Source organism: Leptonotus elevatus, chromosome 12 (assembly GCF_054856555.1).
Source record: "Leptonotus elevatus isolate MCC_2025b chromosome 12, RoL_Lele_1.0, whole genome shotgun sequence".
NCBI classification, from domain to species: Eukaryota; Metazoa; Chordata; class Actinopteri; order Syngnathiformes; family Syngnathidae; genus Leptonotus; species Leptonotus elevatus.
Genome location: NC_141250.1, coordinates 16,370,846 through 16,387,961, shown reverse-complemented (window position 1 = coordinate 16,387,961; position 17,116 = coordinate 16,370,846). Strand labels below are relative to the sequence as shown.

Sequence of the window (17,116 nt, the reverse complement as noted above, 5' to 3'; positions counted from 1 at the left end):
AAACTGTCCACCCGGTCCTGTCCTTCCCTCACCAACCACAGTGTCAGATGAAAGAATGCAAACTATGCATCTGCCTGGTGAGAAGTCATTAGAGACCAAACCCCTCTGGCAGGTCACATCACTGCTCGGTGCACAAACCAAAAGCACCGGCACAGGGGTTTGCGGGGATTATCTTTCATTAAACGAACAGCATGCGCAGTGGGAAAAAGGAATATCAAAAAGGGAACAGCATCTAACTGGTGAGTTTACTTGCGTTTATCCACAACGTGCGCCACGGGATCCTTTTAGTGAATTGAATCAAGCACACAAGAGACTCCTAAACAATCATTCATGAGAAATCCCCGACGAGTGATAACAAGTTAACTTTCACTTTCATCTTTCAGCAGCCTGACACTGACGGGAAAGTTTAGTAGTTTCCCTGGCGATTCGTGACCACGTAGAACAAATTTAAACTTTCCAACAGTTCTCTCCACAGTCTCGAGTGTTAATGCAAGCACTTCTTACAAGGCTCGGCAAACTTCGTCTGCAACAGCGGCTGGCGGTATTTGTCTCGTTAGAGAGTGAAGGGTCAGTCACCGTAGGGGGCCACAGGAGGAGATGCGTTCAAAGCAGATTACCCGCTGAGAAGGGGTTGTTCGCCTAATACTACACGCACGGAGCCGTCCGGAATCAATGGTGAATTACCAAACAAGCGAAAGGGCAGCAAGGAATAGTACGGCATGAACAATTGCATCATCGCTAACAACAATGCAAGTCTTACTGCTTCACATTTGAAGACTGTATCCCAGCAAAATGAGCAAATCCACCTGCATGAGTTCCTTGCACAACACAACCCCTCCTCCAGTGACGCATTCCTAGAAAAAAAAAAAAGTCAAGTCCTGCAACAACATGCTTGACAAACAAGGTGAACGTTTTGCTTTTCTTGAGGATGGTACAATGTAAAAGTTGGCAGCAAGATACCTTTCTGTATTGCAACAAGCGATATCTTGCATCGTAGAGAAATGGTGATCTGTTAGCTCGGGGAAAATACTGACATGGGTAAATGCGTTGGCATATCGCCTCCCCTCTAATCTGCCCCATCATGATGGCAGGCTAGCAGGAGTTTTGCCACAATTACACGCTGTCTGCGGGCTAAAGCGGAGGTTCGACGAGAGAATTTACGTTTATGGACAATTCAAGCGGGCCGGGAGGGTAAATACGCCTCTCTGGAAGAAAAGAAAACACACATTGATTTCAAAAGGAAACGTGGTAGCCATTAGTCTCCAGTCAGTGTGGTTGAGCTGCACAGGCTTCTCTCTACATATTACGGGCCTTCTCAGGGTTTTAATCCAATGAGATTAATCTCCAGTAGAGTGCGCGAGCGAAGCCCAACAATTTAGCCAGGCTGAGTTTGAGCAGTTTCACCCCTCAGCTAACAGGCTGGCCCCCGAAAACACAAATGAATTAGTGATGTATGGCAGAGCTGCATCCACAGTCCACACATGTTTTCGTATAATTCACTTCTTGGCTAGTTACAGGCCAAAATAATTCTCTTATTGAGTATATATGTGCAATGTGTGTTCTAGGTTCAGAAGGGCACCGTTTATTTGATTCTTTGAAGTAGCTTGAGGCAAAAAAAAAAAAAAAAACATACCATGAAAGCTTTATTGGGTTTAGAAGGCTGCTGCGGGAGAGGATAAATAGCAACCTGACATTTAAGTTCTTTGAACAGTGATCTTTGACGAACAAGGTTATAATAAAGAAGGAATGTTTACATTATGCACTTAAGTTTGAACAAATTGCTAAAATTAGCATGCCAGACCATTAACGACAATGCTAACGTTTACGTTTGCGTTTACATGACTTAAAGGCAAAGTCAACCATTAACATTTCTTGGCAATAATATGTTACTTGTCTAAACATGACATCCTGATTAATATTGCATTAGTGGAATATGAGTTATGCAGCAAACTCCAGATGTTTTTACCCATCTCAGGGGCGGCCATTTTGCCACGTGCTGTCGATTTAAGATGACATCGCAGGGCTCAGGCAACGACCAATCACAGCTCACCTGTTTTCTGAAGCTGAGCTGTGATTGGTTGTTACCCGAGACCTGAGCAACTGTGATGTCATTTTCACTCAGCAGCAAGTGGCAAAATGGCCGCCTTCTGATATTGATAAAAACTGCTAGATTTTGCTGCTTAACTCATATTCCACTAGCGCAATATTAACCAAAATACTGTATTTAGACTAATGGGGCTGCATAGAACATATTAGATGACTGTAAAACCCCAAGTATTGAAGCTTAGAATGTCATTAATTGGGACAAAATTGTTTTTTCTTCACCGCAAAATTAGGAACACAAAACAGCTAGCTATGTGTACGATGCAGTAAACTCCAAATGCTTGATCACAGATCTTGCCAAATGCAACCGCTCACACAGCATTAAGTCCAAAACATTTCAAAGACCCACAATAGCGCCAGGTTGTCACTAAAGTCCTTTATAGATGCTTTTAAGTATGTGCCCTATTGATCCAAAACAGCGAAATTGATGGGAAGTGGAACCGCAGCAGCCTTAATAGGGTTAGTGCTGATGATAATGTGCAGCAATCCAAGCTCTGTATCGGGGTGTTCAATATGGCTCCACAGTGTAACATGGATAAAAGAAGTGACACATTTATCGAATGGTCTACAGCTGTTGTCGCTTCTTCACAAGGAAAGAACCTCGAACCTGCGACAACTGCTGCCCTTGTCCAAAGATAAGTACGCATTTGACTTACAAATCTTAAGCAATTACTGCAGGACATGCCCCACTTCATAAAGCACACCAAGGGAGCATTAATACTAATACCAAGGGACGCCAAAGTCTTTCATATGAGCAACCACCCTGTGGCTCTGCCCTTCCGCTCATTTTCCCATTGAACGGACGAGAACGCGTTAAAACTAAACAAACTGCTAGCGCCGCAGAGAGTGCATTCCATCCACCACCAAAACAAACCACCTCCCAGTATTGCGTCTGCACTAAAAAAAAGAAGCACCATCATCATCGCCTGCAGAAGCAGAACGTTTACAGATGGTAAATTTTGGATTATGCAATTGTATATTCTCAGAAGGGATCCAGACAGGTGCAGTGCACTGCCAAGAAAACACCCAATGGCCTATTATGGTAACTCTTTGCTCCAAAACAGAACAGCTCTATCAGTCCAGATCACGAGCCCAGCCCAAATAAACCGAGAGGAAACTTGCACTATCTAGTACCACTGCTTTCCCACCACAACATGGAACACAGAAAGTCACGGGCACTTCCTGCGGAGACAGAACAGAAAAATATAGGATCACCATGGCGATGGAACTGTGACGTTAATCCACAGTTTTCCACCATGTTAACTGTGTAATCCAAATCTAAACTAGACATTTATGTAACTGACAAGCATGACGTTAGTCCACTGACCTCAGCCAGTGTGCAGGCGCAAACAAAATAAATAAATCTATTTTCCACTACAATGGTGCCTTGAGATACAAGTTTGATTCATAACTCAAAATATTTGTACCTGAAATTATCTTTTCCCATTGAAATGAAAGGAAATGCCGTTAATCCGTTCCAGCAAAGAAATAATAATAATTTTTTAGTTGTGTTTAACAAGAAAAAATCAGCCCTGTATGATGTACTTTTTAAAAACACAAATAATCAGATAATGTATTAGAATGTAAAGATTTAAACAGTTGCATCCAATTTATTATGCTGCCTTCTGGTGTGCCTACATAGGCCACTAGGATGCAGTATAACCTTGTACAAACGTACAGTCATGGAGATACAAACGAAAAAGAAATCACTGACTGACAATGACTCAGTAAGATGCTGTGATGATACGGCCTTTTCACACTGCACTTAGCAGAAGCGCTGCTGACAGACCCATTCATTGCGTATGCGCAACAAGAGCATGTCTACGTGATTGGAGATGGGCATTTGGGAGGTTTAAATCACTTTTTGAAGAACTGGATTCTTGTTTCGATGCCACAAAAAAAAAAAATCTGCGTTTGGTGGTAGAACTTTTGAGTTCTCAAGTGCGGGATTTCTCATTGCTCCATGTGGCAAATGTGGTTAACATTATAATGACAACTGGCAATAACCATAGAAAAACCCAATCATTTTCATAGTGTATTTGAAGAGCATGTGTTATATTTCTCACTTTCCTGGAAGCCACAAGTCATACGTCATTGCCGAGTTATTCTGCCATTGGCCTGTAAACACTCGGCTTGTTAATTTGGAAAGGTTTGGACAAGATACAGTAGTGATGCTATTGCAGCGTGTTAACAGCTGAAAAGTGAAAAGGCTGCACTTGGGGTTTTCTCAAGTGACATCACATCAGGAATATAGTTATTCACTTTCACTGAAAGGTATAAAAAATGACATTCAGCATCATGGTACCAGGTAGCTACAAATCGAGCGTAGAGCGACTACTAATGTGCATCGGTTATGCGAGCAGCCTCATGTATTATTGACCTGTGCAGGGAACTCGTGCTCACATCACTGCCCCCATGGGTTTATTCCTACAGAGTGCTATTTAGTAGCTTTGCACCTTTTTAGTCAGCAAAACGCAGAGAAAACTGGCCATACAGGACAGGTAGAGAGGGAATAATAATGCCGTGGGCGTGGCCTAACAACACTGACAATGTTGTAATATTCAGACATGCTTGGTCCTGCAACGTACGGAACATGTACGGTCAAGAATGGAAGACAACAACATTTATACACACTCAAAAATTCATTAGGTGTACAGGCATGATTATTAGAAATAATTATGTTTGCCTTTACAGCATTTGTAGGAAATGACACGCATCCAGTGCAGGCAAGGCTCATCTTGTGAGCGGAGCACCGCAAGTTGGGAGGTGGACTATTGATGACAATTGCATAACTCTCTCCCGGCTGTTCAATAAACCGCGTACACACTCACTTAAAATTTCCTACTGTAAATCGATCAGTTTTATTCCCATCATTAAGGGCACAAACATACATATTCATTGATCACCGGGGCACGTGACCCTCGGTGTACAATGTACACTAATGTGCCCCGTGTTGGCTCATTATGGGACACGGGTATGTTGCCAAAACAAAAGCAGTAATGAAAGTAAAATTGTGGCAATTTATATGAAGCCACAATCCTCCGTTCCGCACACAGTCCCTCTATTGGTGTGGCATTTACATGTTTCACGGAGGAATTAATAAGGAGCTGTGTGGACAGCGGTCATGTGTGAGCCTCGCATTCTTGTCCCACTGCAAAAAGGCCGGCAAACACAGCCATACATTCACTTGTACACATTTCTCCGCATATGTTTATCAACAATGGAGCAGCCGGATCACTGCTGATAGCGACACAATGAAAGCAAGTTGATTTCACAACTTTAGCTCTCCCGTTACTGATTCAGTTAGCTGAATTAGCTTAGCTAAACAGGAAGTCAACCCCCCAAAAAATGTCTTCACAATAATATGTTCTATGCAGACCCACTTGTCTAAATACGGTATTCTGGTTAATATTACGTGAGTTGAATGTGAGTTAAGCAACAAAATCTAGCAGTTTCTATCAATATAAGAAGGCGGCCATTTTGCCACTTGCTTCAGACAACAGGTGAGCTGTGATTGGTCGTTGCCTGAGCCCTGAGCAACGCTTATGTCGTCTTTAGTCGACAGCAAGTGACAAAATGGCCGCCCCCTGTGATGGATAAAAACGGCTGGATTTTGCTGTATGAATCATATTCCACAAAATGTAATATTAACAGAATGTCTTCTTTAGACTAGTGAGGTTACATACAACACATTATTGTCAATAAATGTTTACTAAACACTTTTAAGTGTTCACTACAACGACATCACAAAATTCTGCCTAACAAGCGTGGCATAAACATAAGTCGGTAAATCATAATTCAGATAACAATAAGAATTGTTTTTAGCCTTTGCAAAGTTAATTTAAATTTGATTAATTGCTCAGCCCTACAATGCACCACAGTGACATATGAATAAATAATGTCAAGGTGTTGGACGTCTGGGATATTGACTCAGGCAAGATGGTGTCCGTTTCGGTCACCTAGCAACTTCTTCCAGGAGCACCGGCGCACCGAACACACTCGGACACAAACAAAAGGGTCGAGTCCTTTTTCCCCTCCTGGAAAAGTGATACTGCAGGCGGTAACGGCGGGTACTCGTCCCACAGACCATCGATTGTACTGTAAATTTGTTCGAACGCATTAGTAAAGTTATGAATGTATTGATAAAATCAAATGCCCAAAACATTTTTCACAATGACAAAAAATGCTATGTTTTTACTTTGGTATTTACCAAATGCCATGTTTTTAGCATTTGCCCTACATTTTATTTTACCAATATGTTCGAACGACTTTACCAAGAAGTTCCAACAACTTTGCAGTACGTTTAAACAACTTAACCAATACATTTGAAATACTTTACAGTACATTCCAACAACTTTATCAACATTTTCAAACAACTTAGCAGCACATTTGGAAGGACAAAGCCCAGTCAAAACTGTTTACCACATTGCCAGTTCCGTGCTTCCTTAATATTAGGTCAATCATATTATATTTTATTCGTAAACCTGATATTATGTGCAAAGAAATTTATACTAGGAGTCAATGTGTGTACAATATACACTAAAATAGTCCACAGGGAGGAATGACAAGAGTTTGTACCAAACCTTTAGGGACCACAATTTAAGTTTCAACCAACTCATTTGAAGACATTAAGTCTTCCTTACAAGCCATTGTAAAAGGACCCTATTGTATTTCAATTCATTCATAACCTCAATATCACAACAAACCCTCATTCACACACATCCATTTGTTCTCTCACCCACTCCACAAATCTGAGCAGCTGATTTGAGGTCAATCGCGTGCACTGCACATTCATTCATTCTTTGCTTGGAGACATCTTTCAAAGACACATGGCGATCACAGGAAATGAAGACGGGCGTAAAGGAGGAAGGTGGAGGAAGGTGGAGGAAGTTGAGGTGTTTGCTTACCACCAGCACGGACGTCCTGACCACCTCCGAGACACTTTGCCGGAGCTCGGCTGCGGTTCCCGGCTTCCCCAATCCCCGCGTAAACTTCCTGGTCTCCGGCTGAACTGAAGTGGACATTTCTGGACTTTACTTCCACCCCAAAAAAAGTTTTAAATCCTCAAATGACACCGAGGCAAGCGTGGCGGGATTTAACCGGCTGCTAATCCGCCTCTGCCATCCCTTCAACTGGCACCACGAGTTCCGAACTGTATCATGTTGTGACGCAAACGCGGTCGACTCACTATTAGTGCGTGAGCAGCAATCTGATTGGATGTCATTGTCAGTAAGAACTTGCGGCAATAATTTCTTGATCAATACTGACACCTACAGGACACGGTTGTAAGCACATAGAGTAGCTGACTTTCCACTCTGACCAAGATGAAAAGTCTTGAATATATATATATATTTTTTTAACGCTTTCATTTTCAAAAGCTCTCCCCTGCTGGGTCTGGTCCTTTTGCATTTCATGTTTTAACACAGAACCGCCACAAACCCAATTTCCAGTAATTAAAAAAAAGAAACAAAAAGAGTTGATGTCTGGAGGCGGGAGACCATCTGGTTAAATGAGAAGCAGAGACAAATTGGAATTTAAGGTTTCTATTTTTTTTTTCTGAACAGTATATTTAAAGCTTTGTTACATAGCTTTGTCATTCTGCTATGAACATAAAAATGAAAGTAAAACAGACATACAGTATATTCAACAAGAAAATGTAACAATTGTCTTATAATGGCACTAGCACTGACAGCTGCTTCTTTGGCTCATTATTAAGCAAGCCTTAGTTTGTCATTTTTTTGAAATTACAACAAAACCATTTACAGTGTAAATCAATACATTTTTATTAAGAAACAAACGAGGCCAGGTGCACAGCATTGAGTTTTAAAGGGTGGCCTGTTTTACACTTTCTTGAATTTTATGGCGTACCGCAAAAGGTAACATTCTTCAGAAGTTTAAAAAAAAAAAAAAAAAAAAGCATTAGAAAGTCATGGAGTGTGACAAATGTTTGGCACCACAAGTGAAATTTCCTGCAACGTGAATGACAAAAGAAAAAGGCCATCGAAGAGAGTATACAGACATCTTTAAACTGTAAAAACAAATTGGAGGGGGGGGGGTCACAATGAGGAATAGAAAGTGGATGTGATTTTTACAAAACAGTATAAAATGACATCCTGTAAAAAGGTTTCAGAGTTGAGCTGTAAAAACGCCAGAAGAAGAAAATGCAGTCTCTGATGCAGTCGAAACCAGCGGACGTGCCACCATCAGAACAGTAAAAAAGCACCAGCATGCGCACGCACGGGCACATGGACGGATATTCCGAACGCAGTCCAACTCAGTGAGCGTGAGGCTCCTTGTTGTTCTGCACCCGAGCTCGACTGGAGGGGGCTGACGCACTGCGGATCACCTCCATCCACCTGAGGCCAACAAAGCAACCCCGCGTGAGCTATTTGATGCACGCAGGTAAATATCCATCTCATAGCTCACCTCTCAAAGGTGTATTCGCTCTCCGACCGGAAGTAGTAGACGTGGGACTTGAAATGGAGTTTAAAGACGTAGTCCTTGTGGATGTTCTCCGACTCGGACGGAATGGTGACAGAGTAACCCAGAAGGGGAAGGCTGGCCAGCGGATAATCATCCTGAGGGGGGAAGTAAGACAATTTTCCTCATTAACCATTCATTTCAAATATATTTCTCTGAAAGTTGATGTACTGTTTAAATGTAGGTGAAATGTTTGCCCTGCATTAAAAAAAAATAAAAAATAAAAATAAAATTGTAGCTTTCAGGATGCTAACTGGAACTACAAACAGCCAACCCTAAATAATAATAATTATTATTATTATTTAAAAAAAAAAACTTGGTCTCTCCGGAGTGGAGTTAACAGAGGTAAGAAATCTTCCATCCTTATCAGGAAAAACTGGATTTGCCTTTTTGGTTTAAGCCTTTGACAATTAAGTGGAGAGGTTTTGAAAATGACCAACAAGTTCAACTGCTTATTCTTGTATTCCTACTTGGTCGCTAACGTCTACTACAAAACTCTTGTTGGGAAATGTTTTAGATCATGCTTAAGAGAGGTCATCACCTGGTGGGACTTGTAGAAAAACAGGCTGAAGTTGGTGAAGACCACCCACAGCTTCTGCCAGCCATTGCTGTTCTTGAACTTGCGCAGTAGGTTTCCCGAGAGCTGGTTCTAGGAAAAACAGCGAATGTGAAATATGAATATGAAAATCTACTCTAATTTCTATATTCTAATCATTTACTTTTTGGAGTCAATTACTTGACATAATTAAGCTTCGGACTAACTAAAAACATATAGCAGCAGTTTCATTGGACTTCATTTTTGACATTCAATTTATGTGTATGAATCTCCCTTCTACTAAACGACTGCTGCAGATCGAATAGCATGCTTCAACTTAACGGCCACTTCATTAGGTACACCGGCACAAGCCAAATACGGTTCAATAAAAGTTGGGTAAAAATATTTTTTAATGCATTAGGCTATGCAGGTGTGCCTAATATTATGCCCAATGAGGCATGTGCTATCTGCCTGGCTCTTTTACCTCTAGACTCCTGCAGGCTTCACTAAAGGAGAGGCTCTGTACTCGGTACCAGCAGATAACACACAGAGGCACCGGTCCCGGGCCACTGCGCGGCCCCACCTTATTCTCACTGACTGGACTAGGGCCCTCTAGTGTGGGGTGGGGGGGGGGGGTGGGGAGCGCACAGACGCATTGGGGAGAGAAAGGAAGAGAAACGACAGACAGGGAGGGGACGGAGGACACAAATACAAAGACTGAGTAGGTGAAGTTTAGGCATGCGGGGTGCAAGGGCCGGCGACATCCAGGCAAGGCTGCGAAGAGGACGTAGGTTACGGGGGGGGGGTCACGGAGGGCAAGCTCGTGCCACTCCCAAAACAGGACAGAGTGACTTTCTGTCTGTTTATAGAGCACCAGAGTTTGCAAGTGAGGCTAGAGGGGAAAAAAGGAAAGTTAAGGAAAGCCACATTTGTGAACATAGACGGGGATTTCACGCAGCGCAGCGAACACCATCCTCACACTTTTCCGGAGGCCTATCGACAATTGTTGGATAAAGATATAAGATAAGGAGTTATTCAAGGGAACTTTTTGTGTTTAAAACTGGGTGGGTAAAGTATGGTCTGCTTCCATCTTTCAATCCAGCCCATCAAACATGGAAAATCCTAAACTATTCATTGTTTTCAACCCTGAAACTGGTTTATTAACTCCTTCACTGCCATTGACGGCTATAGACGTCAAAAATTCATTTGAACTATTTCTATTCGTTTAACATTTTTTTTCCACTTTTGTTAACAAGAGTATGAAAACCTAGATTTTTTGTACATTTAGAACAGAACAGAAATTTGTGATTAATCGCAAGTTAGCTATTGAAGTCAAGCGATTAATTAATAGTAAAAAAAAATAATCGCCTGATGCGATTTTAAAAAAACTAACGAAAAAATTATTAGAAATTAGGGGCATCAGGCGATTAAAATCGCATGACTTCAGTAGTTAACTCACGATTAATCACAAATGTTATATATAAACTTTTGACGTCTATAGCCGTCATTGGCAGTGAATGAGTTAAAAAATAAATACATTTATTATTATTATTATTTTATTTTACAATTTTATCAAACTCAAGGGGGGGGACAGATCTGGCCCGCCGCGTCATTTTATGTGGCCCTCCAAAGCAAATCATGTTGGTCTACTTCATCTTTCTATCTTAAAATCTGTACTCAAAGTGCAAATTGAGACACTGAGAACTAGAGTAGGCTAAGGCACTTTGGACATTTTTAAGCTAAATGCAGAATTGAATCTAAATGAAATAATTAATCAATTAGTAGCTAAATCAAGGTTTATTTCAAATGCTGAAAAACATTACAGACTGACTGTTGTGTGTGAGGATGATGTTCCCACGAGACAATTCCCTGCGTGAAATCGCAGATATCAAACACACAGAAACATAGACAGGTAAGCGAGAGCGAAGGCGAGAGAGGTGTCGGGGGGAGTTAACTCGGAGCTCGACGTTTATCCGGTACCTCCATAGCTATGCTAAAATCCACCATGGCCACGCTGGTGTTCCTGTGCCAGCACACGTGCGCCATGGTGTTACCGCGGTGAGGGGCGGCCCTCTCCGGGGAGGTGCGCGACGTCGTCGTCGTGTCGTCTTCGGACTCCAACTCCGATGAGAACTCCTCGGGGCACTCTGGGAAAGTCATGGGGATGTTACTGCGAGACATTTGAGCGCCACGAGGGGACGATTTGGAGAGAAGCAAGCCAGAACAGATCATTTGTGTTTATTAACAAATGACTCATTGGTTTTCTTCTTCGTGGTCATCATGTGATTGTAAGAAGGCTTAAAGCAATATTGACACAAAGTCATTGCTGAGAAACATATTGTTTCATTACAGAGTTATGTACAGACGCATGGTTGGTTTCAGGTAAGCATCTTTTTTTTCTTTGCATTTCACCCCCCCCAAAATCGTAACAATTACATGTTCAGCCCTACTAGTCTAAATATGGTATGATTAACATTGTGTTAGGGGAATACGAGTTAGGTAGCAAAATCCAGCAGTTTTTATCCATCACAAGGGGCGGCCATTTTGCCACTTGCTGTCGACTGAAGATGACATCACAGTTGCTCAGGGCTCAGGCAACGACCAATCACAGCTGTTTGCTGAAGCTAAGCTGTAATTGGTTACCTGAGCAAACGTGATGTCATCTTCAGTCTCGACAGCAAGTAGCAAAATGGCCGCCCCCTGAGATGGATTAAAACGGCTGGAATTGGCTTCATAACTCATATTCCACAAGTTAAATATGAATCAGGATGTCATGTTTAGACTAGTGAGGTCACTTCTAACATATTATTGTCAGGAAATGTTTAAGATTGACCTCCTTTAATGCTAATGGTGTGTGTTCACTTACTGCTGTCAGTCAGCGTGCAGCTCATCAGGTCAGACGAAGGCCCGTTGTTGTTTTTTGCCATTTCGACTGCCATCTCGATGTCCTCCATCCATTTCTCCATCTCGGACAAAGAACTGAAGGAAGGAAGGCAAAAAAAAAAATAATTCAAGTATGAATAAAAAGCAATGGAGGAATGTTCACGTGCTGCCAGGGGATGTTTCTCCACTTCTGATCTCACCTGGCTGCTACCACTACAGACTGCCGCTGGCTGACCAAAGTGAAGGCGTGAGGAACACCCCACTCATCTTCACTCTCTCTGATCTGGAAAGCAGACGCAGAACATTAGAGCGAGGGTGGCGGTAAGTAGGACAGCAAGCACCAAAATAGACGAGAAAAGGAGAGATTGCGCGAGGGAGGATTAAACACGATGTGGTTATCCTCAAAGCGCGAGTGTGTTTGTTTTCAACGTGTGTTTTTGTTTGTCGAACAGAGCCGCTATTTTGTGGTGATTGACGGCAGACCGCTGATGATCGTTTGAACCACTTCGGATTCCGATTGGGAGGGACTCACCGTCATGCCATGGAGCGGCAGCTGCCCGTGAACTTTGAACTGATTGGTTGCCGTCATCCCTCGACTGCTGTACAATATGACGTCGTTGAACTATGAGCACAGAAATGGAAGAAAATGAAGCGAATTTCAAAACGTGTTCATCAATTAAAAAAAAAAAAAGATCATTAAGATTTACACACGTGTAGAATAAAAAAAAGGTGTTACCAAGAAAAACATTCGTTGCTGTAGGCCTTTTCCAGACAGCTTGCTAAGGCAGCCAAACCTGATGAACTCCTAAGATAAAAAAAACAAAAAAAAACAACCACTTTAATCAAAAGGGAGAACAAAAATGAAATAAAATGGATTACTAGATGAATTCAGTCTCACCCGCCCAGGAACAACAAGATTGTCCACGCCAGTCAGATCCTTCTTCAGCTCCAACAGCTTCTGGAAGTTCTCCATTTTCACGACGCTGCCCTGGAGCTGCTCCACCACTTGAGACACATCTGCCAGAGCAGCTGCACACCAACCAGGGCGAGCGACAGTCATTCAAACTTGATATTTTTAACATGACTAACATACAAAGAGAAACACATCTCTACTTGTATCTCTAGAATGGAGCATCCAGTATTTAACTGTCTTTTGAGTTTGAATAAAAAACGCAACAAGTTGCCAAATCACTAAATTTAGGCCCCAAATAACTCAAGACACGTTTAAATAATTTAAAGCAAGTAGGGTCTTAGATCTATTGGCTAAAGTTTTTAATAGTCCAAACTAAATTGAGTCATAGCTCAAATAAAGTCAATCATTCTGTTTAAATAGAATCCATTGCCAAAGGACGCTGGCAATGTTGCCAATACAGCCAATATTGAACTACAAACATGTGCATATTTTTCATAGTTTATTTTTGTTATTATATACAGATGATCTTGTGTTTCGGCCAAAGCCCAGTCTAATATAAAAGTATTGCTTTGGCGCCATCTTCTGGCCGCTTTGTGTCAAAGAACTGCCTTTGAAGGGTTAGGGTTAATTATAGCACCTTAAGCGTGTTCCTACTGCCATCAACATTACATTTTGTACAACTGTCAAATAGTTGTTTACAAAGTAAAAGCAATAAAAAATATTTTTAAAAATCCCATTGAATTGAACAAACCTGTCTTGCAAGTCCAAACTTGTACGACGCATTTAGCATGTTACCTCTGCAGTCCCTGAAGTCCACATGTGTCGCCGGGTAATGTTTGCACAGGCGCTCCAGGATGTGCTTGTAGTGCACGAGGCGATGCAGAGGGCGCAGGATGAAGACGTTGAGGGGCACGTAGCACACCTTCTGCAGCTCAAATTCCCGGCAGAGGCCTTCTAACCTGCGCGACGCCCTGCATGCCTTCTCCAGCTCCGTCAGGATGTCGCTCTGTTTATGCAGGTTGGCCGTCAGCGGCTGCGGATGGAGTTGCGTGTTAATGAGGCGGCGGTCGTCCCGCATGGAGATGATGACACGCTTGCATTAAATCGAACCTTTAAGCCTTGTAGGTTTTTCAGCATGACATCTCCAATGCGCTGGTAGTCTCCTTTAATGTGAGCATTGGAACGCCCTTCCCTGGAAGAGATAAACATCATTTTTAATTCGTCAATGACAGCGTTCCTTCAAAATCCTTTGAGGGTAAATGAACAAAAAGTCCAGCGCTGGATGATGATTAGCCACAAGGTGTCGCCTTTGAGCACAAACGTTAAGACAGTAGTGTACATAAATCACTGTATTTTAAGTCCTATTTAACAGTCAGTATCAGACTTGTATTGTTTTCCATAACTTAATATGTATTGCTTTTTTGACTTAAATATTTTATTTTGATTGTTTTTTTTTGTTTGGGGGGAGGGGGGGGGCATGAAATTCTGGGTTAGAAGGTGTTCAGTAACTTCAGTCAACAGGTTACTTTATGTATGCTTTGTGTTACTTTGTACGTGTGACACATCCTGTCAGCAGATGAACTTAAAATGTCAGTCGGAGTTTGCAACGTACAAAATAATAAGCCAACGTGAGATTTAAAAATAACTAAAATAACTGCAGTTCTGACATCTCAGCACGTGGCCATGAGTCAGTATCATGCGTTTTGGGGAAAGCACAACATCATTAAAAGAGCTCAGACAGCCGAAACCCGACTGCGAGGAAATGTCTGCCTCATGCGGCATGACTGTTTCCATGGAGATAGCAGCTCCTGCTGTCATGAAGGCAACGTTCTAACGAAAAGCAAAAGCCAAAACATTGTTGCATGTGTTTTTTTTGTTTTGTTTTTTTAAATGTCAGGGTGTGTGAGTCTCACCACAAAGCCAGCCTTTGCTCCACCTCCCTGAGAAAACCCGTGTGAAACTTGTGCAGCGGCTCAAGCGTGGAGAAAACGGCCTTCTTGAGGGAGTCCGGAGTGTCCTCATCCTGTCCTATGGCATCCTGGAAAGACTGAAAAGACCCCGGCAAAAAGAAGAACGTTTAACTGCTATCTTTTCTCCTGTCGGTTCTAAATTCAGTCAGAATTCAGAAAAGGAAAGTGTAAGAGCAAGTGTAGGATGTTCAGTGGCACACAATTAATCCTAAAGTATTAATACCCCCGGTCAAATTTTCAATTGAAGTGAATAATTATTTGTTCAACATGTACCTTCCGGCTGGAAATTAAAGTGGCGAGACTGAAAGATGGCGTGTTAGAGATATTAATAAAAAAAATATTGCCCAGTGTCATACGGAAAATTATTCACATCCTCAAGTTTGAGGAAGCGCACACTGATCATTTATGAAGACTAATCTAGAACATTCTAATCCATTATACATTTAGAACATTGCGCATGTTCGTACTGACAAACGGCATGAATAATTCTGGATTTAACGTAATGTGTCTTACTCTTTTCGGAAATATATCTTTTCATTGTATTATCTTAAAATTAATAACTATAAGCACAGTGGGACGAGTTAGTGTCTGCTTCACAGTTCTGAATGTTAGGTTTAGTGAAGACGCTTGTTTATATTAACTCATTCACTGCCATTGACGGCAAAAAATGCAAAAAATTCATTCGAACTATTTCTATTAGTTTAACATTTTTTTTCCACTTTTGTTAAGAGTATGAAAACCTAGAGAAAAAAAATATTGTACATTTAGAACAGATATAAAATTTGTGATTAATCGCAACTATTGAAGTCATGCGATAAATTGCAATTTAAAAAATGTAATTGCCTGACTAGATGATTATTAAAAATTTGAGGTGTCAGGCGGTTAATTTTTTTTAATCGTAATTAATCACAAATTTTATATCTGTTCTAAAAGTACAATTAAAAAAATTCTAGGTTTTCATACTCTTGTTAACAAAAGTAGAAAAAAGATGTTAAACAAATATAAATAGTTGAATTTTTTTTTTTTACGTAAGGGTGTACCCCGCCAATCAACTAAAGTGAACTGGGATTGGCAGTCGCTATAGAAAATAAATAGATGGATATTAATAATTTTGAGTTGACTGTAAATTGATTTTGTGTTCTAGCTTGTGGCAACATTTAAGTCCTTTAACTTCTATACAAATGATAAAAAAAAAAATAATAATCAATAACTCATTCTTAAAACATGTCATTTAGTTGGACAAGAGCTCACGCAGCAGAGTGTAATTCAAATTTCCTCTTGGGGGATTATAATCAGTTTAATAAAAAAATAAATAAATAATTGCATACAGGTAAGAGAAGAACTTTATTAAAAACTGGGAAAAAGGACTCGAGTCTTTTGGGGGGAGGATTTAGAGAGATGGCTCTAAATCATGCATGGCTGAAAAAAGATGGGACACAAGCCAACCCAAATATTTATGAGATAGGAGAGACTTTTGCTGAAGATAGCTAGGTGATAAAAGCGTCAAGGAAGAGAGAATTATACACGTTGAAACCCACTTTAAAATATACACAGGACACAACATTAGGAACACCTGCACCAAACGAAGAGGTTTTTCCAGTATTTGTAATGTAATTAAGTCTAAATATTACAGACAGCTTTTTTAGTGTTACGCTTTTATAAATATATAAATATATTTTATAAAAACACAACGGTCATGATAAAATTTAATAGAACATAAAGAAATTAATTAAAACCATTTGGCCAATTTTTTTTGTTGCTCCAATTCATCCAAAAACGGATGTCCGTATTATATGTCTCATATCATATCAAACTCAGCTCCTCAAGTAAGCTTTTTTTTTGTTATATTATCTAAGTGTTTGTTTTCAAATATTTGTTACTTAAGGTTATAACACCGCAACACCCAATGCTATATGATAGCACGTCTACGGTGTTAGCGTTAGGCTAACTGACTTTATGTGTTATTTTAAACGCATAACATGTAATCCAATCTTTATAAACTTTGATGGGGAGCGGCAATAAACAGAGCCTCTTTTTTTAATTGTTCACTATCAACTACTGCTTATTGTGAAGTGAGTTGAGTTTACTGCTCTTGTACATCACATTTTTGCTCACAAGTCAAAGGGGGGTGGAAAAAAAAGGACAACACACAAGTCGGGTTTCGTATATCTCAAGGTGTCTGCATCTTCTCCTCACTTTGCCGAAATAAATTAATTAAATTGTTTATTTGCA

The 17,116-nt window shown here is 40.8% G+C and overlaps 2 protein-coding genes across 6 annotated transcripts in view; both read right to left on the bottom strand.

The window, feature by feature from the left end:
* LOC147164762 (dedicator of cytokinesis protein 9) overlaps positions 1 to 7,254 on the bottom strand; it is a 60,927-nt gene extending 53,673 nt beyond the window's left edge. For all 3 annotated transcript variants that reach the window (XM_086090856.1, XM_086090864.1, XM_086090865.1), the window contains exon 1: positions 7,011 to 7,254. In XM_086090856.1, the coding sequence (XP_085946982.1) occupies positions 7,011 to 7,127 (117 nt within the window). In that variant the 5' untranslated portion in view covers positions 7,128 to 7,254. The remainder of the gene's footprint in view (positions 1 to 7,010) is intronic.
* A 607-nt stretch (positions 7,255 to 7,861) lies between these two features.
* Positions 7,862 to 17,116, bottom strand: part of LOC147164761 (FERM, ARHGEF and pleckstrin domain-containing protein 1) — a 45,866-nt gene continuing 36,611 nt past the window's right edge. For 2 of the 3 annotated variants that reach the window (XM_086090751.1, XM_086090753.1), the window contains exons 16-27: positions 14,828 to 14,961; positions 14,025 to 14,106; positions 13,710 to 13,947; positions 12,900 to 13,030; positions 12,738 to 12,806; positions 12,534 to 12,623; positions 12,202 to 12,284; positions 11,985 to 12,097; positions 11,099 to 11,265; positions 9,125 to 9,232; positions 8,530 to 8,681; positions 7,862 to 8,459 (exon numbers count right to left, since the gene is read on the bottom strand). In XM_086090751.1, coding sequence (XP_085946877.1) covers positions 8,378 to 8,459; positions 8,530 to 8,681; positions 9,125 to 9,232; positions 11,099 to 11,265; positions 11,985 to 12,097; positions 12,202 to 12,284; positions 12,534 to 12,623; positions 12,738 to 12,806; positions 12,900 to 13,030; positions 13,710 to 13,947; positions 14,025 to 14,106; positions 14,828 to 14,961 — 1,449 coding nt within the window. In that variant the 3' untranslated portion in view covers positions 7,862 to 8,377. Of the gene's footprint in view, positions 8,460 to 8,529; positions 8,682 to 9,124; positions 9,233 to 9,602; positions 9,731 to 11,098; positions 11,266 to 11,984; positions 12,098 to 12,201; positions 12,285 to 12,533; positions 12,624 to 12,737; positions 12,807 to 12,899; positions 13,031 to 13,709; positions 13,948 to 14,024; positions 14,107 to 14,827; positions 14,962 to 17,116 lie in introns of all 3 variants that reach the window. The other variant, XM_086090754.1, reaches the window with a different exon arrangement.